This window comes from Phascolarctos cinereus, unplaced genomic scaffold (genome assembly GCF_003287225.1).
Source record: "Phascolarctos cinereus isolate Bilbo 61053 unplaced genomic scaffold, phaCin_HiC Scaffold_4;HRSCAF=312, whole genome shotgun sequence".
Lineage (NCBI taxonomy): Eukaryota > Metazoa > Chordata > Mammalia > Diprotodontia > Phascolarctidae > Phascolarctos > Phascolarctos cinereus.
Genome location: NW_027555847.1, coordinates 669,495,763 through 669,520,436, shown reverse-complemented (window position 1 = coordinate 669,520,436; position 24,674 = coordinate 669,495,763). Strand labels below are relative to the sequence as shown.

General features: G+C 47.4%; 1 protein-coding gene across 5 annotated transcripts; it reads left to right on the top strand.

Annotated features, from left to right (window-relative positions):
* The first annotated feature begins 875 nt into the window (after window positions 1–875).
* Window positions 876–20,151, top strand: RASAL3 (RAS protein activator like 3). 5 transcript variants are annotated; one of them, XM_020969360.2, is made up of 18 exons: window positions 876–945; window positions 1,200–1,542; window positions 8,772–8,896; window positions 9,093–9,177; window positions 9,361–9,422; window positions 9,518–9,579; window positions 11,095–11,230; window positions 11,383–11,481; window positions 12,462–12,974; window positions 15,873–16,017; window positions 16,188–16,332; window positions 16,668–16,904; window positions 17,349–17,550; window positions 17,852–17,976; window positions 18,318–18,690; window positions 18,810–18,973; window positions 19,153–19,231; window positions 19,729–20,151. In XM_020969360.2, the coding sequence occupies exons 2-18, from the start codon at window positions 1,203–1,205 to the stop codon at window positions 19,855–19,857; spliced, it is 3,021 nt and encodes a 1,006-aa protein (XP_020825019.1). In that variant the 5' UTR covers window positions 876–945; window positions 1,200–1,202; the 3' UTR covers window positions 19,858–20,151. The 5 variants fall into 5 exon arrangements, with proteins under 5 accessions (XP_020825019.1, XP_078010167.1, XP_020825021.1 ...); XM_078154041.1 differs by lacking the exon at window positions 876–945 and having other exon boundaries at window positions 952–1,542; window positions 8,772–8,890; window positions 19,156–19,231; XM_020969362.2 differs by lacking the exon at window positions 876–945 and having other exon boundaries at window positions 952–1,542; window positions 8,772–8,890.
* The last annotated feature ends 4,523 nt before the right edge of the window (window positions 20,152–24,674 follow it).

The following is a 24,674-nucleotide window of genomic DNA, read 5'->3' as shown; positions in this document are numbered from 1 at the left end:
ATCCCTCTTACCCCCTCTGTTGCTCACCCTTACCTTTTCTATCTATCCTCCCTCCATATCTATCTCCATTCTCTCTTTCCATTTGCCACCATTTTGATCTATTTCCCTTTCTCTGTTGCACATGTCCTCTCTATCCACCTCCCATGTTCTAAACAAAGTACCTTCTTTATTAGTCTACTTCCCAGCTCTGTCAAGTTGTCTTCTCTGTCTATTTCCATCCTCTATTTTTTCATGGTGTGGTGGAAAACACATTGGACACAGAGTTAGGAGAAACTTGAGTTCAAATTCCATCTCTGGCATTTACCGGCAGACTACCTAACTACCATAAGCCTCAATTTCCTCACTTAGAAGATGGGGTTTATACTCATCAAACCTACCATAAATTTGTTATGAGGAAGAAGTGAGAAAAAGTATGTCAAGCAGACGTTGTTACAAACCTTAAAGTCTTATATATATGACAGCTCTTATTCTCTACCTATTGCCCTCACTATTTCTATCTATCTCAGATAAACAAAATTTTAGATGAGATAACTAACACAGTGGCCCCCTGGAGTAAGAGAGGCTCTTAACAAGTACTTCCTTGTTAGATTCATGAGGAAACTGAGGCTCAGAGGAATTAAGTGGTTTGCCCAGGGTCAAACATTTTATAAATAGCAGAGCCAGAACTTGAACCCAGGCCTAAGGACTCCAAGATCTTTCCACTATGCCTTGAGATTTACGCTCCTCTATCACCTTGGCCTCAATTTATCCCCCATCATTCTTTCTATCATCTTTCTTAGTGTCAGCCTCAATCATAGTCCATTTTCTCCCTATGTTCTCTAAAGAGCTCTAGAGCATGGGCAGGGGCGGGGCAAAGCAGCGGGGTGTCACGTGGGGTCAGGGCTCACTTGCAAGGAAGCCAGGCAGTTCTGGGTGGCTGACTCAGGGGCACAGCAGGAAACAGAGGTAAGGATAAGTAGGGCAGAAAAGGTTTCCTGGCAGGGGCCTCACAAATGAGCCCTTACAGTTGAACAGAGATCTTTGGATGGGGAGCAGGACGAGAGCTGGGACATGAGCAGAGGAGAGATACAGGGTGGCTGAGGATTGACCTCTCAGAACTGATGTTGCCCTGTTTCATCTTGTTATTGACCCCCATAGTGCTGCGTGCTCATCATCTCCCATGTCTGACTCCTCTTTCTTTTACCTCCTTGTCCCTGTAGGAGATGGAGATGCCTGCCCCGACAGGGCCCCAGGCCAAGGTTGCTTCCCCACTAGGCTCCTACCGCTGGCGGCGCGGAGGAGACAAGTCAACCGGGGCCTCCAGATGGGGCCGGCTTCAAGGCTGGGGCCGAGCTCTGAGTAACCCTGAGACCTCAGAGCCACCAGCCAGCAGGCCCCCTCAGTGGTCCCTGTTCCGCCGGGCTGTCTCTGCATCTGCCAAGGAGTCAGGAGGTGGCTGGAATTGGAAGCTCCCCAAGTACCTTCGCCCAGGGAATCAGCAGCAGGCACCTGAGCATGTGCCTGGATCCGAACAGGAGGTAGCACCAGAGCCAGATGCATCAGGTAAGGATGACTTAGCCCACAATGTGCCTGGATACTCAGGCGTAGGCCACTATGCTCTGCCCTAGAGATGACTACCTTTGGCAGTCCATCTCCAAGGATTCAGGATCCAAAAGATCCCAGATTAACTCCATCCTCTGATACAGTTTTCCCCATCCACCAGGGACCTGCTCTAAGGGTCCAACATGGAGGTGGGGAGCTCTCTGGGCTCATAAATCTCCAAGTTTCTGTGTACACCCCAATAGTCAAGACATAGCCAAGACTTAGAGAATTCTCTTCCAAGACTTAGAGAGGTCTCTTCATGGAACCTTGGCCCCAGACACCTTGCCCCAAGGCCACAGCCCTTGCCCCACTTAAGAACCTCCCTACATCAAAGCACAGGTCATTCTAGGTTTTTACAAACCAAAGAAGCTGGCTGGGAAGCCTGATGCCTGGGTTCCCTCCTCTCTGAACAGGATAAGAGGAAAGAGCCACTTCATCACCCTTTCTAATACACAGGAAGTTGTGGGGAGAGCTAGGAGAGGAAGTGGTTGAGACTGAATTTGTCCCTTCTCCTCTACCTGTCTTTGGCAGGGTGTCAGGGGAAGGTAGAGGATGAGAGGGTAAACGCCTCCAATCTGGACTCCTCTCGAGGGATGATAGGAAAAGAGAGAGGACGCCTGGGTGTCTCCCTGTGGGGATAATTGTAACAGCTAGTAAATGAGGCAAGCTGGAGGCAGAGGGTCCAAGTACTCTGATTCAGTTTGTCATCATACTCTAAGGGAAAGAGGTCAAGAAGGGCCAAGAAACTGGAAGGAGACTCCTAAACCATCACCTACTGCTAGGAAAGTCTCTTGATGTCTAAAAGCCAGGGAGTGGGGGAATAAACTTATAGAAGAGTAGTGATTGGCTCAGTGTCAGGACTCCACTCTTTTGGCTGAGGTATAAATTTCTCAGATGATATTTAGTCAGGGGTCTGTGTGAGCCAGGCTGCCCACCTGCTCATCCCCATGAGGTTCTGGCTGGGCATCCTTCATCTATGCCTCTGTAGTAGGGTTTCGCCTGTAGGGGCCAAGGCTGATTCATCTGCTTAGGAGGATATTCAGGAAAGGAGGCCCTCTGTCCTTATTCCACTTGATGATACTGAATATTGAGGCAGAATGGCAAAGGCAACTTAACCGCTTCCCTTCCCCTACTTCCACAACTCCAAGTGCTACCAATTCCATGTTCACAGGTCTCTCCCACATATTGCTTCTTCTCGACTCTCAGGACACCATCCTAGCCAATACCTTACCACCTTTTGCCTGGACCGTTTATTGCAGGTGCCTCCTAACTAGCCTTCCTATCTCTAGGAGCTCCCTTCTCTGACCATGGAACCACAGATTCTAAGCCCTTCTGCACCAGCTGCCAGAAGCATCTTTCGTAGACCCCCTTCGTAGGACCTAGAGTTGGAAAGGATCTCAAAAATCATCTGTCCGAGGCCCTCATTTTATAGATGAGAAAACTAAGGTCCACAGACAGACCTTAAAGGACTTACTTGTCACACAGTTAGTAAGTAGCAAGCCTGTCATTGGACTTGTATAATCCAGTGCTCTAATTCCAGCTCTAATCAAGTCCCTCTCCTATGCAGATACCTTTTATGGCTCTCTGTTGCCTACAGGATATTATTACCATTATCTTATTTCCTATGTGCAAATTGAGTATCATAGGTGCTTAATTAAATGTTTTTTAAAAATTTAATTTAATCCTCTACTCTACTCTTCCCTCCTCTCCTTTCTTCTTCTCTTCCTCTTCTCTCCCCTTCCTCTCCTTCCCCCTTTCCTCTCCTTTCCCTCTCCTCTCATTTCCCCTTCCTCTCTTCTCTTCTCCTCTCCTCCCACTTCCTTTCCTCTCCTTTCCTCTCCCCTTCCTCTCCTCTCTTCTCTCCTCTCTTTTCTTCTCCCCTCCTTTTCTCTCTTCTCCTCTTCTCTTTTCTCCTCTCCTCTCCTTTCCTTTCCTCTCCAAGTTCTACCCATTCTTCAAGGCCCAATCTAAAGCCACTTCCTCTGGCAAAGCCCTCCTCAAAAATTTTCTGGTTTTTTTTTTTATAATCATGCAAAATAACTTCCTGCATTAGCCAAAAAGAAAAGAAAAGAAAAGAGGGTACAATTTGCTCTCTAAGTCCATCTGCTATCTGAAGGTAGAAAGCATGTTTCACCATAAGCCCTTTGGAATTGTGATTGAAGACCCCAAAATTTTCACTGCTGATGTTACCACTTTCATTTAGGCTCTTATTAATCTCGAACTCAATGATTGTAATAATCTTTTAACTGTTTCCTTATATCTAATCTTACCCTCTTGCAACCAATCTGCCCTTCACGTCACTGCCAGATTATTGTCACTAAAGTATGGGTCTGCTTTTGGGATCACTCCAGTGCTCAAAAACTTTCCATGACTCTCCAATGGAATCAGCAGGTGCTTCTGTGAAGGGCCAAGGTTGGCAGGGCAGGGCTTTCATTCCTATTGACTGGAAAATGGAGAAGTTAATCCCCTTCCAGAACACACTTGTCTCATCCAACTGGGCCAGTTCAGGGTGTATGTCATCTTCCCATTGGTCGCTGCCTTCTTCACCCCACTCCTCTCCACATTAGAGGCTGGGGGTTTTGCCTGGAGCTCTTGCACTCAAAACAATTTAGTTTAGCTACAGAAAAAAGGGGCAAAAATCTCCTGTGGCTTTAGCCTAGGGGCAATGGCCCAGATCAACATGGATCTCTTCATGTGCTATTTTAGGGAGCTTAAGTGTACAGGTTATTAATAAAAGATCATTATCATTAAATCTTTCAGCCACATAGCTTTTAGTCAGGCAATAAACATTTATTAAGCATTTTACATGCTCTAAGAACTGTGCTAAGTGCTGGGGATGCAAAGAAAGGCAAAAGATAATTAGTTCCTGATTTCAGTGTGCTCACAGTCTAATGAGTGAGACAACATGCAAAAAATTATTTACAAATGAGCTATCCATGGCTGAAAAGGGAAATAATAAGCAGTAGGATTAATAAGGATTGGGAAAGGCCTCCTATAGAAAGTGGGATTTGAGGGAACTCAGTTAGGGAACTCCTAAACATTCAGCCAGAGAAATAGATCTCCAACCTGTTTAAATTCTGTGTATTAAATCTAGCCACTGGCACCCAAGCCCCACTTGGACTCTTTATATAGAATTAAAGATATGCATGACTCGAAAGCAATTAGTATCAATCTTATCTTTATCTAGAAATTTTGAAATATGATTGAAAACAGCAAGTTGTGCCCCATCATTGCTGCTGCCACCACTCTCTTAATTCCATCATAGATCTCTGTCTCTCTAGGCTCTGTCCCTTCATCGAAATATCACAGAATGATGCCAATGCTCCTGCTCTGATAGAAACCTCACTCTCTGGCTCAGACCTATGATAGTACAATTTCTCGCTGGCCTGGGAAGACCAAAAATTCCAAAGGTTCCTGTTGATGATTCCAAAACTATTTCTTCTGCCTGCAGGGGCCATTAGTCTGACCCCTCTGAGTAGCCTGTTACACTCTCTCTTGGTTTAGAATTTTGAAGGCCCATGCAAAATCAGCTTTAGTACATTTGACATCTGAAGTTATACCACATGGTATCCAAATACACATCATCACTTAACAGAAAGAGGATGACTAATCCTTAAGGATAATTAATCACCTTAAGATAGCATTGACAGGGGCAGCTAGGTGGCACAGTGGATATTGCTTCGGCCTTGGAGTCAGGAGGACCTGAGTTCAAATCCAGCCTCAGACACTTCACACTTACTAGCTGTGTGACCCTGGGCGAGTCACTTAACCCTGATTGCCTCACTAAAAAGAAAAAAAAAAGATAGCATTCACAGCAAACATGCCTCAACAGTACTTACAATAGACATAGAATGCAAACATAATATAAATAAATAGACGTGCAAAGCTTGTCTTGACAGGCTGCTTCAGTGGCTACAGGTCTAAGTTATAGGTACAGCATAATACATATACATATCACAAGAGTACATGCATATCTATGTAAGGCAATATAATGGCACTAACACTTAAAGCAATGATACCATTAGTAATTTGACAAAATGGAAACATATGCAACCAGCAAAACTATGTGCATGTTGTTAACAGTAAAACTAACCAATGGAGCTATGATGATCCATGCAGAATCCATGCAGAAAAAGGAAAGAGGCAGAGAATTTAGGATTTAAACATCTCTGAAATGGACAGAAAAGACAGAAAGTAGGGAGAGTCACATCAGCAGTCCTCTGAATTCTTCGAATTCTGTCAGCTCTCAGTAGGATTCTTTCAATGAACACTAGACATTCACTGTCAGTCCCCGTTCAAACTGTCCCTCCTCCTTGCTGCTGCTGCTGCTGCTGCTCTCTTAACTCCTTCACAGATTCCCGTCTTTCTCTCTCCACTCCCTCTGTCACGGAGACCTTCCAAAGCTCCCACTGTGGCAGAAACTCTGCCCTCCAGCTCAAACCCATAAGAGTCCAGCGTCTTCCTGAGCTCGGAAAGACTATAAATTCCAGGGTCCCTAGCAACAATGAGTTCTTCTGCGGGAGAATCAGTCGGATCTGTCTGAACACCCTGTTATACCTATAGGATAACAGCAACAACACAAATTTATCAGCCCGTATTTTAAGGTCCTTCACAATCTAGCATCAATCTACCATTATAGGCTTATTTTAAGTTACTTCCCATAACACACCTTGTTCCACCAGACTGGCCCTTATCTGATTTCATCCTCTCTCCCACCTCCATGCATTCCACAGGGTCACAACCCTCCCTCCCTCCCATTGTCTAAACTTTGCCTTTATCCCATTCTGTCTTGTGCCAGAGTTGTCTGTGTACATGGTCTTAACCTTCCTATTGTGCTAAGGGACTATATATTACCAGCATCTAGCACAGTGAGTGCTTTGCACAAAGTAAGACCTTAATAAATATTTGCTCAATGGTCAGATTATTGGGTCAAATCGAGTAAACAAAGTTAACTAGCATTTGTTAAGGTGTGTACTATGTGTCAGGCACTGCGCTAAGGTCTGGGGATACAAAGAAAGCAAAAAGCCAGTCCCTGTGTCAAGGAACTCATAGTCTACTGGGAGAAACAACATGTAAACAACTCTGTAGTAACAAGACACGTACAGCATAAAGTGGAGATAATCTCTAAAAGTAGGCACTAGAATTAAGGGAGGCTAGAAAAGTTTCCTTGCAGAAGGTGGGACTTCAGTTGAGCCATAAAGGAAGCCAAGAGGCAGAGATAAAGAGGGAGGTCATTCCAGGCATGGTGGACAGGCTAATGCAAAGGCACGTAGGTGGGAGATGAAGTGTCATGTTAGAGGAACAGCAAAGAGTATGTCACTGAATAATAGCATATGCAGAGGAGAACAAGATGAAACATAATAGGGATAAATACAGTAAAAAAAAATCAGCTTCACAAGTACAAGGTGGAGAAGGTATAGTTAAGCAACAGTTGTTCTGAAAAAGAACTGAAGGTGGTAGAGGACTGCAAGCTAAAAATGAATCGACATGGTGATATAGCAGCCCAAAACCCTGTTATAATTTTAAGCTGCATTCAGAGAGGTATAGCTTCCAAGGCTATGACATACTGCCCCCTGTCTTGCTCTGATCACATCTGTTCAGCTCTAGAAAAGGCATTGGGGATGAGGTGGAAATCATCCAGAGGACAGTGGCCAGAAAGGTGAATGCATGCAGCATGATTGCACACTCTCTGAGGACTGTTTAACCTGTAGAAGAGAACGCTTAGTGGAGGCATGGCAGCTGTTTTCATGTTATGCAAAAGAGAAATAAGACTTTTTTCATTGGCCTGAGAGGGTGAACCCAGGAATAATGGGTGGAGATCCTCTCTGGAAGTCTTCAAGCAAAGGTTGGGTGACCACCTGTTGGGTATGTAGCAGTGAGGACTCCTTTTTGGGGGTTGAGGTTGGATTACATGACTGCTGAGATGTCTTCCGGCTCTGTGATTCTTTCTGTTAATCGAATTGAGTCTTGAATGCGTAGACGCAGGCATAGGAAGAGAGTAGATAGAATCTATTTGATGAGAGCAAAGTATTCACATCGATGGAGCAATAATACAGCTGGAGAAGTATTAGGTGAGGGGGTCGTATGATGGAGAACCTTGAATGATGGGCTGAGGAGTCTGGATCTTGTGTTATATAGGCAAGGGAGACCTGAGTCCCACTGAGGTAAGGCAGTAAGCAATCATTAAGCACTTACTATATGCCAGGTCCTATACTGAGTGGTGGGGATTCAAATACATGCAAAAGGGAAGAGAGGGCCAGGGCCTGGAAAGGCTACATTTTAATGGGGGAAGACAATATACCAAAAAGAGCTGAAAACCTTGTGGGGGAGAATGGGGAGAGAAGGGTGTCAGTCTGGAAAGTTAGGAGCATATCCATGAGGGGCATAAGGGACAGCAGGTCTGGGCCCCTCCCCCAAATGGAGGCCCAATGGGAGAAGGGGGCAGTGGGATACTCCATGGTGAGAAGGCTACAGTGGGGGATGGGTGGGAGGGAAAAGTCACAAGGTCGGTTAAAAGAAGATACTGGACAAGAACCCAGGTCCTCCGACTCCCAGTCCAAAGTTTGTTTCTATCACACCTCTGCTCTTGGAGGACAGAGACTGTGACGTCTTGCATCTTTTGGGCAAGTCACGTTGCCTGTCTGAGATTCAGATCCCTCATCTGTAAATTGGAAATTCTACTTACCTCATTGTGTTACAAGGAAAGCACTTTGCAAACCCTACCTCATTATCTAAATGTTGGCTTCCACTTCCCATACCTCTCCTTGCTAGCATCACCCACTTCCCCCCTCACCTTGGATGATAATAGCTCATGGGCTCTGAGCGGAGGCAGAGGCAAAGATGAGGCCAGGGCAGGGAGCAGTCTACTTAGGAACTGGGCAGTACCTAGCAGGTGGTAGGGGATAGTCTTTTCCTGGAATGGTTTGCACTGGATGGCTGCTGAGTTCCATTCCTATTCTGAAATTCTGGAATTCTGTGATCTGGTTGAGCTGACAGCACTAGAAGGACCAGAATTCCAGAATACTTTGAAAGACCAAAAATGGGGATCTTCGAGCCCTCCCAGGGTTATTTAGATGATAAGATGAAGCAGCAAATGCGAAATACTTTGCCAGCTTTAAATGCTAGCTGTTGTTGTCCTCATCACTGCCATTATCCTCATTGTCGTGGTCATCTGCATGTTCTCTGCTCAGACCCCTTGCCTGTGACTCAGCGCATCCCCGAGGCTCCCACTGCCGATGTTCCAGTCTGGGACATCAGTGGCTTCACCCTTCTGGATGGGAAACTGCTGCTTCTGGGGAGAGAGGAGGAGGTAAAGGTGAACATGGCGGGGGTGTTGCTAAGAGGAGGGGAGATCAATGGTGTGGGGGAGGGAGAGGCAGAGGAAGGATGAGGACGGGGAAGGGAAGGAGAGCTGAAAGAAGGCTTGGGTTCAGAACTGAGAATGAGTGGGTGATGGGGGAAGCTGGACCACATGCAGAAGGAAAGAACGGAGTCTGTCCATCTGTAAACAGGCTACAGGTAGAATACTTCCCAGGGCTGGCAGTGTGGGCTCCGAGGGCAGTGTGCAGCTGACATCCGGAGGGTCCAAAGAGCCAGGTAAGCTGTGTTGGGAGAGAGGGGTGACTAAACTGAGTCATGATGGGGTGGAAAAAGGAAACAGAGGTGGGCCTGAGAGGGGAGAGATGATACATATACACCAGATTAGGGGAACTAGGTAAAAGAGGCTGCCAGGACCCTGGACATCTTCCTCCAGGCTCCCAATTATACTTCCCTTTACAGAGCAAAGTCTGAGAAGAGGTGAGTTGGAGGCTACCAGTACCAACCAGGGCCACAACGTGAGGGTGAGACTCAGATGCAGGGATGGGTAGGTGGAGACCCTGGGGGGCCCTATAGCCCAACCCCTGACCTCTTCTCCCTACCATCCTATAATCCCCAGGGTTTGCTATGGAAGAGGCTCAAGGAGAAGAAGAAGGGGAAAGCTGGAAGCACTGGGACAGGGTAAGGACTTCATGGGGCAGTGGAAAGCAAAGGACCTTGGATTTGAAGTCAGTAGATCTGCCTTTCAAACCTAACCTCCAGAGCTGTGGCTCTGAGCAAGGCACTTTGCTTGTTTAAACCTCAGTTTCCTCATCTGTAAAATGGGAACAATAATGCTTGCACAATCCACTTCACATAGTTAACATTCACCCACAGAACTATGAGATATGACTCTGATGAAGTCAGGTGGGAAAGAAAGGGAAGGGATGCCACCCCCAGGGCATATTGAGCATGTGTGCCCACAATCCCAGATCGCTGAGGTCGCACAAGGTAGGGCAGTATAGCTGGCTACCTGGCTACCTTTCACCCAACACACATATACATAGACACACCTAGATTCTTTTGTACCCTCGAACATATGAGAACCTGTGCTCCAAGCCCAGAGCCAAGAGCAGAAATGTTTGTACCTGGGCAAATAGCAGAAAATACACCCTCCATTCAGTTGGGGTGGAGGAAGGAGTGACAGAGACCCCCAGAGTACCAAAAACTAAAGAGGCTGCCACTTTGTATATGGAGGTGGGGGTGGGTGGAGAAGGCTGGTCCTGGAGTTGCTGACCTAACCTATCTGGCAGCTTCCTAGTTCAACCAATTCTTTTTGCTACCAAGATGCTAAACTCAGTTGTTTGTAAACTGCTGTAGGCCTGAAAGTGGTGTTAGTGCTTCTGTAAATTCAATTGCCCTGGTAAAGCCCCCATGCCCCAGCCTAGCCACAACTCTGTTCCGCCCCTCCCTTCTGAGTCAGTCCAACCCTCCCAAGGGCAGTAATTGCTATACTACAAGCACAGTCAGTCAATCAATAAGCAATTATTCAGCATTCAGCTTTTCTGATCTTCCAGACCGTGGGGCACTAGGATTCCAAAGGCAGAGCACAGATATAGACAAGGCAGGCAAACACAGAGCTGTAGGGCAGCTATTTGGTGGATTAGATGAACTTGGATGTAGTCTCCTGCCTTAGATGCTTGCTAGCTGAGTGATCCTAGACAAATCACTTTACCTATGTGAGCCTCAATGTCCCTACCTGTAAAATGGGGTTGTTATGAGGATCTGATAATATATGTGAAGTTGTTGTCCAGTTGTGTCCCACTCTTCTTGAGTCCATTTGGGGTTTTCTTGGCAAAGACATTGGAGCGCTTTGCTATGTCCTTCTCCAGTTCATTTTACAGACAAGGAAACTGAGGCAAACAAGGTTGAGTGACTTGCCCAGTCTGAGGCTGGATTTGAACTCAGGTCTTCCTGACTCCAGACCAGGAAATCTATCCACTTTGCCACCTGTATGTGGCATAGTACTTTGTAAATCTTAAAGAGCTATATAAATATGAGCTGCAATAATAATAATAATAATAATAGCTGTTATTATTATAATAAATCTGGAGGGTTCTCTCAATGGGTGGCATCTATGCTGAGGATAACTGAAGAGGCCCAGGAAGGATATGGGAGTATTGGCCCCTTCAACCTCAGATCCCACTCCTCTACCAGGTGCCCTAGTGCCCGGGGCTCCCAAGAGTCCCTGGTAAATGAAGGACCCATCAAAGAGCTGGACCTGAGCAGTGAGCAAAATGTGCAAGTGTGGCCCCTGCACCCCAGCCTCCTTGGGGAGCCCTACTGCTTTCAGGTATGAGAGGAGAGGGGACCATCTGGGCATGCCCCGTCCCACCCTTCCCCCGCAGATTATCCTTCCTTTAAGTCTTGTATGCTCACCCCTTCCATCTCCACTTCCCCTAGTTTCCATTTCCCTTCTAAAGGGGCTCCCTTCCCTCCTCTCAGGTAACCTGGCCCAGTGGGAGTCGCTGTTTCTCCTGTGGCTCAGCAGCTGAGAGGGATCGATGGATTGAAGATCTGCGCCAGAGCCTGCAGCCCCAGCAGGTCAGCACTTGGGACCCCCACCTGGCTTCGGCTCTGACTTGGATAGCCAACCCAAGCCCCAAATTCAGTGCAGAACTCAGGAGCCAGCCTGTCAGGAAAAAATACTGTCTTAAGTGCTGAGGTTTTGAATCAGAAAGAGAAATCAGAACCTCAGAATGCTTGGCGGTACAACAGCACACAGAACGTCAGAGCTGGGAGGGCCCTTACAACATACATCAGAGCTGAGAGGGACCTTGGAGCAGAGGGTGTCAGAGTTAGGAGGGCCCTTAGCGCCCAGAATGTCAGAGCTGGAAGGAGACTTACAACATAGAATGTCAGAACTGGGAGGGCTTTCGGAACCCAGGGTGTCAGAGCTGAGAGAGGCCTTAGAACAGGGAATGTCAGAGCTAGAGGGAGACTTAGAACAGAGAATATCAGAGTTGGGAAGGCCCTTGGAACAAAGAATATCAGAGATGGGAAAAACCTCAGAACACAGAAGGTCAGATTTGGGAGAGCCCTTAGAACACGTGGTGTCAGAGCTGAGAAAGTCCTTAGTACACAGAGTATCAGAGCCAGGAGGACCTTTAGAACAAATTGTAAAAGCTGGAAGGGTCTTTAGAATACAGAATGTTCATGTTACAGACAACTTATCTAGTAAATGAGTTGTGGAAACAGTAGATTTATCCAGGCCTTTGGTGGGTACTGAGAACAACACTGGACCCAATGCAGGATTGCCTTTTAAAATATGTCCTGAGATGGTCACCTAGCCTCTACTTGAACACTTCCAGTAATGGGGAGCTCACCACCTATGGAAGCAGTTCATACCATTATTGATGACCAGCTTTCATTGTAGGAAGTTGTTCCTGAAATTTGCCTCCCAGTAACTCTGCTCCCTGCCCCTTGCCACCATTGTTCCTAGATCTCCATTCCAAATTGAAGCAGAAGACTATTCCCTTTTCCCTCTGCCTAGCTCAAAACCATCCTCTCTCTTCTCTCTCTAGGAAAGCCAAGAAAGGGAAGAGACATGGTTGAGTGTATGGGTGCATGAGGCCAAGGCACTCCCACAGGGCAGCTCTCCAGGTCTTCGGGTGGAGCTGTGGCTGGATGGGGCCTTGTTGGCCCGTACTGCTGCTCGGCCCGGGCCTCACTTCTGGGCAGAGCGCTTCCACTTTGAAGCACTGCCCCCAGCCCGCCATCTTTCCCTTCGATTGCGCCAGGCTGACCGGGACCTGGGCAATGTGTCACTGGCACTAACTGAGCTGGGACCAATGGGAGGGGGTCTGGAGCGATGGTTTCCTCTGGAAGGCGGACCTTCAGGGGCAGCCTTGAGGGCACGGGTTCGGGCACGCTGTCTGCGGATACTACCCACTGAGCGCTACAAGGAATTGGCGGAGTTCCTCACTTTTCACTACCCAGAGCTGTGCCATGCCCTGGAGCCCCAGCTGTCTGCCCAGGCCAAGGAAGAGCTGGCAGCCACCATGGTCCGGGTGCTGCATGGCACAGGAAAAGCCCAGGTAGGAGAGAGGGCATTGAAGCTGGCTGGGGAGAGGACTGGTCCAGAGGAGCTGCCCCTGCCCATCTGGAAGCTTCCTGTTTTAACTAATTATTCTTGCTAACCAGATGCTAAGCTCAGTTGTTTCTATATTACTGTAGACCCGAAAGTAGCGACTGTGGCCGTGTAAATTCAACCACTTAGACAAAGTTCTATTACCCCACCCTAGTCAGTTCTGTTCCAATTTCTCTTCTCTCCCCTTCTCCACAGTGAGTCAGTCCAACCCTCCAAAAGGCGATAATATATACTCCACTACAGATAAAACACAGACTATTGGCAAGCTAGGCAAAGGGAAGTAGGGCAGGTGTTGGTAAATTGGTTTGGTGTGGATGTTGTATCGAGCTGTAGAATAGTGGCTATAGCACCTGGGCTAGAGTCAGGATGATCTGGTTTCAAATCCAGCCTCAGATACATGCTAGTTCTGTGACCCTGGACAAGTCACTTAACTTCACTGAGCCTCAGTTTCCCCAGCTGTAAAACAGTGATAGTTGCAAATTTTAATTCAGTTTTATAATATTGGTCATGGAGGATTAGAACTGCAAGGTTCCTTATCTTTTCTACACCCTCCCCTACTACACTGACGAGGACCTCTTCTCATACTTTACCACATGATCTCCCTCTTCTCCACATCTCACAGACTCTTGATCTACTCCCCCAATTTGTCTTCCTTTATTCCAGTCTTTGACTGGCCATCTGTTGATGGCCCTTCTTCTTGCTGCGCCTCCTCTATATGTATCTTTAATCCATCCCTCTCCTGTCTTCTTCAGCAAATTACCCCTATAAGCATCTGCTCTCTCTTATCTTCAAACTTCCCCCATTGCCAAGTTCTTTCTCTACTGCCTGCAAACATGTCCAAGTCTCTCCCCTTCTTAAAAATCCTTCTCTTGACCCTATCCACCCCTCAAGCTACCATACTATATTTCTCTTTCCTTTCTCAGACAAATTCCTAAAAAAAAAACCCCACTATTGCCTATACTTTTCTCTCCTCTCACCCTCCTCAGACTTTTTTATTCTGGTTCGAATTTCATCTGTCAACAGAAACTACTCTTTCCAAAGTTACTAGTGATCTCTTAATTGCCAAATCTGATAGCCTTTTTTCAATTCTCATCCTTCTTGACATCTCTGCATCATTTCATGCTGTTACCCATCCTCTTCTCCTAGATTCTATCTCCCCTCTGGGTTTTTTGTGAAACTGCTCCCTCCTTGGTTCACTGCCTACCTGTCTGACTGTTACCTGGTCAGTATCCTTTGCTGGTTCATCATCCACATCCCATCCCTTAACTAGGAGTGTACCCTAAGGCTCTGTCCAAGCCCTCATCTGTTCTCTCCCAACACCATCTCTCTTTGGGGACCTTATCAACTTCCATAGGTTTAACTACCATTTCTATGCTCATCAGTGTCAGATCTATCTATCCAATCCTAGACTCTCTCCTGACCTTCAGCCTAACAGGATGTAATGCCTATTAGACATTCAAAGTGGATATCCTATAGACCTCTCCAATTCAACACATCTGAAACAGAGCCCATTATCTTGCCCCTAAAACCCACCCCTCTTCCAAAACTTCCTATCATTACCAAGGGCAGACACCACCATCCTTATGATCACTCAGTTTCAAGATCTCAAGGTCATCCTTACTCCTCATTCATTCTACATAACTGGTCAGTTACCAAATTTTGTTGGTCCTATCTCCACAACATCCCTCACTTTCATCCTTTTCCTCTAGTCACAATGATGTCACATTAGTTAAGATCTTAATCACCTTAATCCTGGACTGCTGCTATATTTTCCTAATTAGTCTTCCTGCTTCAGGTCTCTCCCCACTACAATCCACACTCCACATGACTACTAACGTGATTTTCCTAAAGCGCATGTCTGACCACGTCACTCTCTTATTCAATAAACTTGAGAGCTCTCTATGTGCCTTTAGAACTAAACATAAATGTGTCGATTTGGCTTTTAAAGCCTTCTGCGACCTGGTACCACTCTACCTTACTAGCTTAATTGCACATTACTCCTTTTCATGTACCCTATAGCCAAATTGGCCTTCTTCCTGCTCCTCACACATGGCACTTCATCTCCTTTCCACTTATTCTACTGCATTCTGGGAATACTCATCATCATTTCTGCCTCTTAGAATCCCTACCTTCCTTGGAGGCTTAATCTGAGGACCAGCCTATGCATGAGCCTTTCCTGGTACCCCCAGTTGCTGGTGCCTTCCCTTCAATATTCTGCATGGCTACATATGTGCATGTTGTTTCCTCTAGGTAGATTGTAAGGCAGGGACTGTTTGACTTTTGTCATTGTATATCCAGCACCCAGGTACAGAGTAACAGCTCAATAAATGCTTGTAAATTGATTGACATAAACTGTCACAGCTAGAAGAAACCTTAAGAAATCAAGCATGTTATTGTTGAGTCCCTACTGTGCTGAAGGGGATAGTCTCTGGAAATACAAAAGCAAAAATGACACATTTCCTGTCCAGAAGGAACTTCCATTCTAAAAGGAGAGACAAACACAAAATAAATGCAGAACAATTTGTGGGAGAGGAACCTAGCCCTGGGAGGATCAGGAAAGGCCTTAATGTATTTGATAGTATCTGAAGAAAATTAGGGATTCTATAAGGTGAAAAGTAGAAGGGAGGACATTCCAGTCATGGGGTTGGGGAGAGAGATGGGAAATGGAATGTCATGTAGTTCACAGTCCTGGGACTGGTAGGCGGGGTAGGGTAGGGATGAAAGGCCCAGGCTTTCTGAGGATGGCCTGGTGGAGACCAGTGTACCCAGGGTGTAACCACTGTGCTGGGAGATAGGGATGTCCCTAGCTGTGTTCTGAGGTCATAGCCCACATTCCTGGCTACAGGCACTAGTGACAGATCTGGGCCTGGAGGAGCTGGCCCACTGTGGAGGGAGAGAAGCGTTGCTGTTTCGAGAAAACACGCTGGCCACAAAGGCCATTGATGAGTACATGAAGCTGGTGGGCCAGAGCTACCTGCATGAGACACTGGGTAAGGGGTTGGAAGGGAGAGCAGGGGCTATGGAGCAACTTCCAGGGGACACTGGGGAGGAGGGAGGTGCCTTGGAGGGCTGGGATCCATAGGGAAGGAAGGGAAGGGCAAGAAGAAAGGTGCTGAGTCTGGACTCCACCTGTCCTCCCCACCCTATCTCTGTGCTACAGGAGGAGCTGTGGGACGTCTCTGTGCCTCTGAAGATGGCTGTGAAGTAGACCCTAGCAAGTGCCCTGGGCCAGCCCTGGCCCAGCACCAGGCCACCCTGAGGCAAAGCTGTGAGGATGTCTTCCTCAGCATCACCCGTTCCTCTGAGTGAGCCCAGACCCTAACATCTGCCACTGGCCCCCCAGGGAGAAGGGGTGGTCAGGCTTCTTCCCACGGCTCCTCACTCTCAGCACATTCGTGGCCAATCTGGCTATTTCCTCAACCAGCATTTCCCCTTGTACTCTCTCATGCAGTGACCCTGATCTCTGATGTCTGATCTCCTTATCCCTTGACCTCCTCCAGGTCTTTCTGCCTCCCGCCCTTCTCCTAGCCCCTACTCCCCTTCCTCTTCTGATTTGTCATGCATCCCTCTAGACCCTAACTCCCTTTCTCGATACAGTGCACTCTCACCCCCTGACCTGTCACCCCTATTGATCCCACAGCTGGTTCCCAGCTGAGCTGAGTGCTGTGTTCTCGAGCTGGTGGACAGCATGCCAGGAGCGGGGGGCTGAGCCCCTGGGGGAGAGGCTGGTCTGTGCTTCACTCTTTCTGAGATTCCTGTGTCCAGCCATCATGTCCCCGAGCCTCTTTGGCCTTGCCCATGAGTACCCAGGCCCTGGCCTGGCTCGAACCCTTACCCTCATTGCCAAGGTCATTCAGAATCTTGCCAACCGAGCCCTGTAAGTCCACAGTTAGGCAACAAGTTTGTATTAGGCAATTGCTATGTGCTAGGCATTGTGCTAGGTGCCAGGGCTACAAATAAAGGCCCCACATTCTAATGGGGGCATCAGCATGTAAATAAGGAGATAACATGCAGGATATATAGAGAATAGATGAAGATAATCTGACAGGGGAAGCCAATAGAGGCTGGGATGGGGGAGGGGATGGGAAAGGTCTGCTGCAAGGAAAAACCAGGAGGTAGAGGCATTCCATGGAGGACAGCCAATGCAAAGGCACAGAGGTGGAGGAAGGAGTATCATGTCCAAGAACTGCAAAGTAGGCCAGTAAAGCTTGAGAACGGGTTTGGGGAAGAAGGACGAGCTTGGAGCTGGGGGCAGGTACAGGTGAAGCAGACAGGCTTCCCTCCTGACTCCTGTCGGGGAACTATCTCTTACTACCTCCAGGTTTGGGGAGAAGGAAAGTTACATGAGCTTCATGAATGATTTCTTGGAGCAACACAACTCAGCCATGCAGCGCTTCCTGGTCCAAGTGGCCTGTGGGGATGGGGACAGGGTCCCTAGGGGCTACCAAGGCAGTGGAGACCTGGCCAGAGGCCTGGCCATCCTGCACGTTCAGCTCCGCACCATCTTCTCCGATCTGGACCAGGTACCCACACCCTGCTTCTGGCTCTCCTACCTCACCACTCAGCCCCATTCTTTCCCCTGGCCTCCTCTCATGGTCTCTCTGATCTCTAACCCATGGATTAACCTAGTCCAGTCTAGAGCTTAATACCCCAAATTCAGACTCTTGGGACTGGAGCTTAGAGGCCAGTCTAGTCTAGAATCTAGAGCTCAGAGCTGAAGCTAGCCCAAAGTCTAGCCTGGGACTTCCTGAAATGACCAGGGGACCAGTGGTAGGGAAGCTGAGAAGGTTGGCCAGGGCTCCCTAATAGTGATCTCTCTGGTAGCCAACACAGGAAAGCCTGGAACCACTGCCCACCATACTTCAAGCCATTGAGGAAGGCCGTCCCGTACCTGTGTCTGTTAGCATGCGCCCCCATGCTACCAATATCAGGGCCCAGGTCCATGCAAGGTAACCAGGCCTGGGGACAGCAATCATGGAGGGTCTTCTGACTGGGAACTTTGGGAAGAAAGTTTGGTTTATGAATGGAATGGGGGTCAAGATCAAGGTTGGAATTAGGAGCAGGGTAAGGAATTGGGTTTAGGGTCAGGGTTTGGGTTTTAATTAGAATTCTGAGTCCAGACTGGAATCAAGATTTGTATTGGCATCACAGTGACGGTAAGGATTGAATTAGGGGTTGGATTTAGGGTGAGGGTCAAGCTTGAGTTTAGGTTGGAATCATGGGTCAGGGTTACGGGTTGGGTTGCTATCTGGATCCCAGGTCAAGAACTTTCTATTGGGACCTATTACAGCTTCTCAGAGAAGCCAGGCTTCCTGGCTCCCAGGGACCTCTCCAAGCATACCCCTCTCATCTCCAAGAGCCAGTCCCTCAGAAGCATTCAGGGCCAGGGCCAGTGTGAGGAACAGCCTGCAAAAAGACTACGTCGCCGTATCCAACGTACCCAGAGTGTCCCTGCCTCCCGAACTGCCAGTCCCCATACCTCTGGGCCCTTGTCCCGGACCAAGCCCAAGGACTCCCTTCAAAGAAGTTCCCCGCCCCAGGGCCGCTCTAGGCTTGGAGTCTCTGCTTCCCTGCCTAGGAAGTCCTCTGTACCCTGGCAGCGATTCCTGGAGAAACCACATGAAGTGGACCATAGCATTTGCACCCACCGACTCCCTGGGAAGGTAACGACTCAGCTTGTGACCTACAAACACCAGACAATGAGAGGACTCTGGAGGCTAGACCCCTCCTATCTTACTCTCTGGGCTCTCTTCCCATTAAACATTCCTCTCCTCTCTGCCAGGGACAGCTGGCAGAGCTTCGGCAGGAGATAGTCTCCCTGTGTGACCAGCAGAGAGTGTTGGCTGGACAGCTGGAAGCCCTAGCCAGTGAGACCCAGGCCCTCGGGGAACAACAGAAGAAGCTATTTGGCCAACTGGAACAGATTCAAGGCCAATTCAGGACCAGGTGAGCATCCTTCCTGGTTCCACCCCCACCCCCATCTGCCCAATCTCTACCCTTCCTATTCCCATCCTAGAACCTGAGGTAGGAGAAGCCCTGAATAGCTTTCTCCCTCTCCCAGTCACCCAACTCCTCCTCCTAGAGATTGGGGAAGTTTGAGGGTCTAAAAGGATTGTCTCTTGAAGCAGGGCTCAGAAGCCAGATCCTGGGCATAGCCCAGGCCTCCAGAGCAGAAGCAGTGAGAATACCAGGCTGGAAAGTTTGGTAAGAATTCTATTCCATTCAGCAAACATTTATTAAGGCACTGCATTAGGCTAGAGGAGGATAGTGGAAAGTGGGAATGGAGACAAAGATGGGACCCAGTTTCATCCCTCCAAGATCTCACAATCTTCTTGGACGCATGATGCAAATATACAAATTAGTATAATACAAGGCAGAGGAAAGGCAGCTCAGGGGGGCAGAGAGAGGCCTGGACTGGATCTGGGTATAAATACTAGTTCTGCATTTACTAGCTGGGTAAACTTGATCATTCTGCTCCTCTGGGTCTCAATTTCTCATCTTCAAAAGATCTCTTCCAGCTCTGACATTCAGGGACTCTTGGAGAAGTCTATACAATGGGCCTTAACAAAATCAGGGTGGGGAGAGAAATAGAAAAAGGGGCAGGCCTTTTGGAGGCCTGGGCAGCTGGTCTTGAGCCTTCTATGCTGCTGCCCCCACCCTTTTTCTTATCTTATTGCCCCTTCCTACCTTTCTGACCCCAGGAGCACCGCCTGGCTGACCTCGAGAGGTCACATGCTCAGCTGGTGCACTGGATGCAGGATCAGCAAAAAACTCCTAGGATGCAGATTCAGCCCCCGAAGATACCCTGTGCCAATGGAGATGCTACTTGACCTTGTCCAGGGCCAGTCTGGGCTTCTACATGGGCACTGACATGGACAGAGGCAGCTTGCAAAGCATGGGAACCAAGATGCAGACCTGGGCTGCCAGCATTTTCCTTCTCCTCTGCCAGTCCACCTTCCCCACTCAGTACCCTGGGCTCTGCCCACTTCTGTCCCTATCCTTTTGGCCTCAAGAAGGGGAAAAGGGGCAGGACTGGGCATGATAGCTGTGACTGATGAGGTCCCCAGCACAGAACTTTGCACCATAAAATTATGAATTGAAATAAAGGTCCTTTCTGAGCAGCATGGGGCAGCATGTTACTGACTTGGGGGTTAGGGAGTGGGTTAGAACTCCCTGGATCTCTTCCTTCTTTGGAGGCCACCTTTGTGGCTCACTTTTCACGTGGCTGGTCCAGGACAGCATTGGAAATTCAAGGTCTACACAATCCAAAGAGCTGTCCAAACTTAGTAGAGTGGAAGGTATACTGGATTTGGAGTGAAAAGACCTAGGCTCAAATCCTGATTCTGCCACTTGCTAGCTGAGCAACACTGGAGTAACTCAACCTCTCTGGGCCTCAGCAAACTGAAGTATGGGCTAGATGGCCTTCGTGATCTTACAAAGGGGCTAGTTTGGGAGGCATTGGGCGCTCCCACAGAAGAGGTCTTCATTCAAAGCCTGGGCACCACTTGTCTTGCATGTCACAGAGGGGATCCTTATTCAGGGACAGACTGAACTGAATCCAGGCTGCTGAGGATCCAGTATATTCTAATTCAGTTGGCCTGGACAGGGTAACAGCTCAGTGCTGCCTCTCCCAACCTCTAGAAGGGGCTGTTGGTAGAAGACTCCTCAGCCCTCTCCCTGTCACCACCACCCCCTCCCCTGCTAAAAGCCATTCTAATCGATTCCAATAAATACTCATCAAATTTATAGAACACTCAGGATGTGAAAGACCTTGGGCTCAGTGCTAGGATACGCAGATAAAAATGAGACAGCCCTTGCTCTCAAGCAGCTTACACTGCAGGGAGGGGAAGGATACTAGGCAGCAGTTAAGAATACGTGTGATTTGAGGAGGGAGAGTTACCAACTAGGGGAATCAGGAAAGACTCCCTGTAGGAGGTGGTCCATGAGCTGAGCCTTGAAGGAAGCTAAGGCTTCTCAGAGGTTAGACGTGCAGAGGTACTGATGAAGGGGAAAGGACAGATCAGAGAGTTCTTTGGCTCCTTCTCTCACCGCATGCCTATGCTGTGTTCCTCTGACATCCCGTGATACCTCATTATTCCACATTTACATGGCACTTGAACATTTACAAAGCTTTTTCCCCAACAGCCCTCTGAGGTAAGTGGTATATCACTGTTCTCATTTTACACATAAGGACATTGGGATCAGATGGGGGAATTGACTTGTCTAAGGTCACAAGGATGGTAAATAGATCATTGGGTACTTGAATCTATAGTGAGATTCCTATGGCCTTTCTCCTGGAGCATCTTTGTCCATAGACCTATACCTGTCTATCTGTACCTCCCATGTCCCTTTTCACATTCGGCCTTATATTATAATAATATGACTAAGTTACTTGTATTCGTGTCTTATTGGGCCTGAAGACTGTTAGTTCCTTGAAGGCATGGGCAGTGCCATATTGATCTGGCCTCCTCATTAGTGCCAGTGCAGGGACCTGCAGCCTAGATTGCCAGATCTGAGCTGAGGGGGTAAATGGGGGTAATGACTCAGACCAGGTACAAAGAGCAGCTGAGAACCCATCCCCTTCCCCTCCTGCATCTACAGGAACTTATAAAGGTGCATGTTGGACATAGGGCGGTAGGAAGACAGGCTCCCCTTCCCCTCTCTTCTCGAACTGTTCAGGCAGGCAAAAATCAGATGAGAACCACTTAAGTCTGAAGAAGGTCAGAAGGAGACTGTGGCTTCAGAGACCTGGGGACCACAATATGGTGCTAAGGAAAGTATACTAGCCTTGGAGGCAGAGGAAAGCTCTGTGGCTAGATCACTTGTGTAGCCCTGAGCAAGGCTTTGAACCTCTTGGGTCCTCAGTTCCTTCACCCAAAAAAATGGGTAGAAGGCTATTACTTCAAGGAAAAGGCCTTTTTTTTTTTATGAACTGGGAGGGGGAAGGGCAGAATGGCCCGTATTAGATTGGATTATTTTGGATTATTTTGATTTTTTGAGGTAACAAGAGCCCTGATTGAACCAGTTGCATTTCCTTGTTTTCCCAGCATTATCAATCAAGTTAATAATCAACAGACAAATACACACACACACACACACACACACACACACACACACACACACACACACACATATATATATATATATATATATATATATATATATACATATATATATACACATACATATGTTAAGTGATTATTCTGTGCCAGTCACTATGTTAAGCACTAGGGAGGCAAAGGAAGGTAAAAAAGGGTCCTTGCTGGGGGGGGCGGAGAAAAAAAAGAAATTTACATGATAATTTTGTAGTATATTTGAATGGAATAGCAAGTTGTGCATGGTAGATTTGCAGTTTCATGTACAATCATTTTTTTTTATTGTATGATGTTATGGAAATGCTTGTTTTATTCCATAAATTAAAAAAAAAAAGCTTCTGCCCTCAAGGAGCTTATAGCTTAAGGGGCTGAAAACTGGTAACTAGGTATAAACAAAAAAAAGATGGAAGGTAACCTTAGAGGGGAGTCTCTGCCAGCTGGGGAGACTGGGAAAAGCCAAACTGGTGGATAAGCTGAATTTTGAAGGAAGCTAGAGACTCTAAAAGGCAGAGGTGAGGAGGGAGGGCTTTCCAGGTAAGGGGAACAGCCAGGGCAAAGGGAAAGAGGTGGGAAACTGAGGGCCTTATATAAGGTACAGCAGGGAGGCCTGTGTGGCTGGATCACAGAGTGTATGGAGGATATTAAAATATAAGAAGACTGGGAAAGTCTGAAAGGCCTGGGTAGTAAAGAACTCTAAGTGCAAACAAAGGATTTCTATTTGATTCTGGATGTACACTTAGAGTTTACTGAGCACAGGGAGAGGTGCCAAAGTCAGCCCTGTGCTTTGGGAGCCCACCAAAATACCTGAGCAGGGTTCCTGACACAATTCAGCATGAATTTATTAAGTGCTGACTCTGTGCCAGGCATTGTGCTAGGCACTGGGGATACAGAGCTAACAGTGCAAAACGGAGCCTGTCCTCCAAGAGCTTCCGATCTCCTGATGCAGGACAGCTATGACACATATGCTGATATATACAGAGGCGACACAAAGTGATTTAAGGAGGAAGAGAGACCTGATAACTGTGGGGAACTGGGAAAGATTTTGAAGGAAATCTGACAGGCTCCAAGATGGAAATGACGAGGGAAGGTCTTCTAGGCATGGGAGACCAGCTGTGTAGAGCCAGGGAAATGGGAATGTCACATATGAAGTGTGGATAGGCCAGCTCACCTGGAAGATGGAGGGCATGAAGGGGAATAATATGAAATAAGACTAGAAAGGCAGGTGGGATTTAAAGTGGAGGGATTTCAAGCCAGGCTTTATCGAAGAGTAAGATTAGAAGCCACTGGAGATTTTTTAGTAGGGGAATAACATGATCAGATCTGTGTTTTAGGAACATCAAATTGCTATTTACATAGCGGATGGAGATGAAGATGGTAAGAGACTGAAGGCTGGAAGACTAATTAGCAGGATATTAAAGTAGTCCAGGCAAGTGGTGATGGGAGCTTAAATTAGGGTAAAAGCTCTGTGAGTATAGAGAAGGGGCATGTGTGGCTAGGTAACACAGTGGACAGAATGCTGGGTCTGAATTCAGGATAGGTTCAAATCTGGTCTCAGACACTTACTAGGTGTGTGACCCTGGGCAAGTCACTTGACCTCTGTCTTGACCTCAATTTACCCATCTGTAAAGTGGGAATAATAATAGCATCTACCTTTCAGGGTTGTTGTGAGTTTGAGATAGTATTTGTAAAGTGCTATATAAATGCTATTGTTGTTACTATTATTATGCAAGAGATATTGTGGAAGTGTTAGCAAAGACCTGTAACTGCTTGTACCGCATAGGAAAGAAGAGACAAGAGTCAACTATGTGCCAAGGTTGTGAATCTTGGCGAATGGAAGGAACCAGGGCTGCCTGCAATAGAAACAGAAAGGTTTTTGGAGGAAAGATGTTGAGGTAGTGATGCCTATAGGACATAATACAGGACTGCAGTTCTGGACCGAGATTAAGGCTGGAATGTATAGACTTGGGAATCTAGAGCCTCAGGGGACAAGGTAGCAGGAGAAATAATGACCCAGCAAAGGAGACTGAGGAGCTAACACACAGGAAGAGAACCCATTTCTTAGAATCTCTGGCTTCCTTAAAGACTCAGGTGAAATACTCCCAGTATTACTAGTGCCTCATCTAGTATCTACTTTGTACCCATCTTATAGATAGCTATGCATGCATGTTTTCTTCCCCAACAGAATGTAAGCTCCTTGAGGGCAGGGACTCTTTCTTTCTGCTAGTATTTGTATCCCCAGTGCTCAGCACAGTGCCTGGAGAATTATATTGTGCATCACTGAATAAGGGGCCATCAAAAGGTTCAAAACTTTCCGGAAAGGTCCATTAGGAGGAGGACTGAAAAAAGGCAATTGGATTTAGCAATTAACAGATCATTGCTAACCTTGGAGTTGGCTCTTTACATTCAGCAGTAGTCAGAAGCCAGATTGAAAAGGGTTGTGAATAGAGTGGGAGGTGAGGAAATAGAAGCAAGGAGTATGAGTCTTCTCAGGATTTTGGCTGTAAAAGGGAGGGGAGATTTAGGGTGATAGTCTGAGGGGAGGGCAAGGCCAA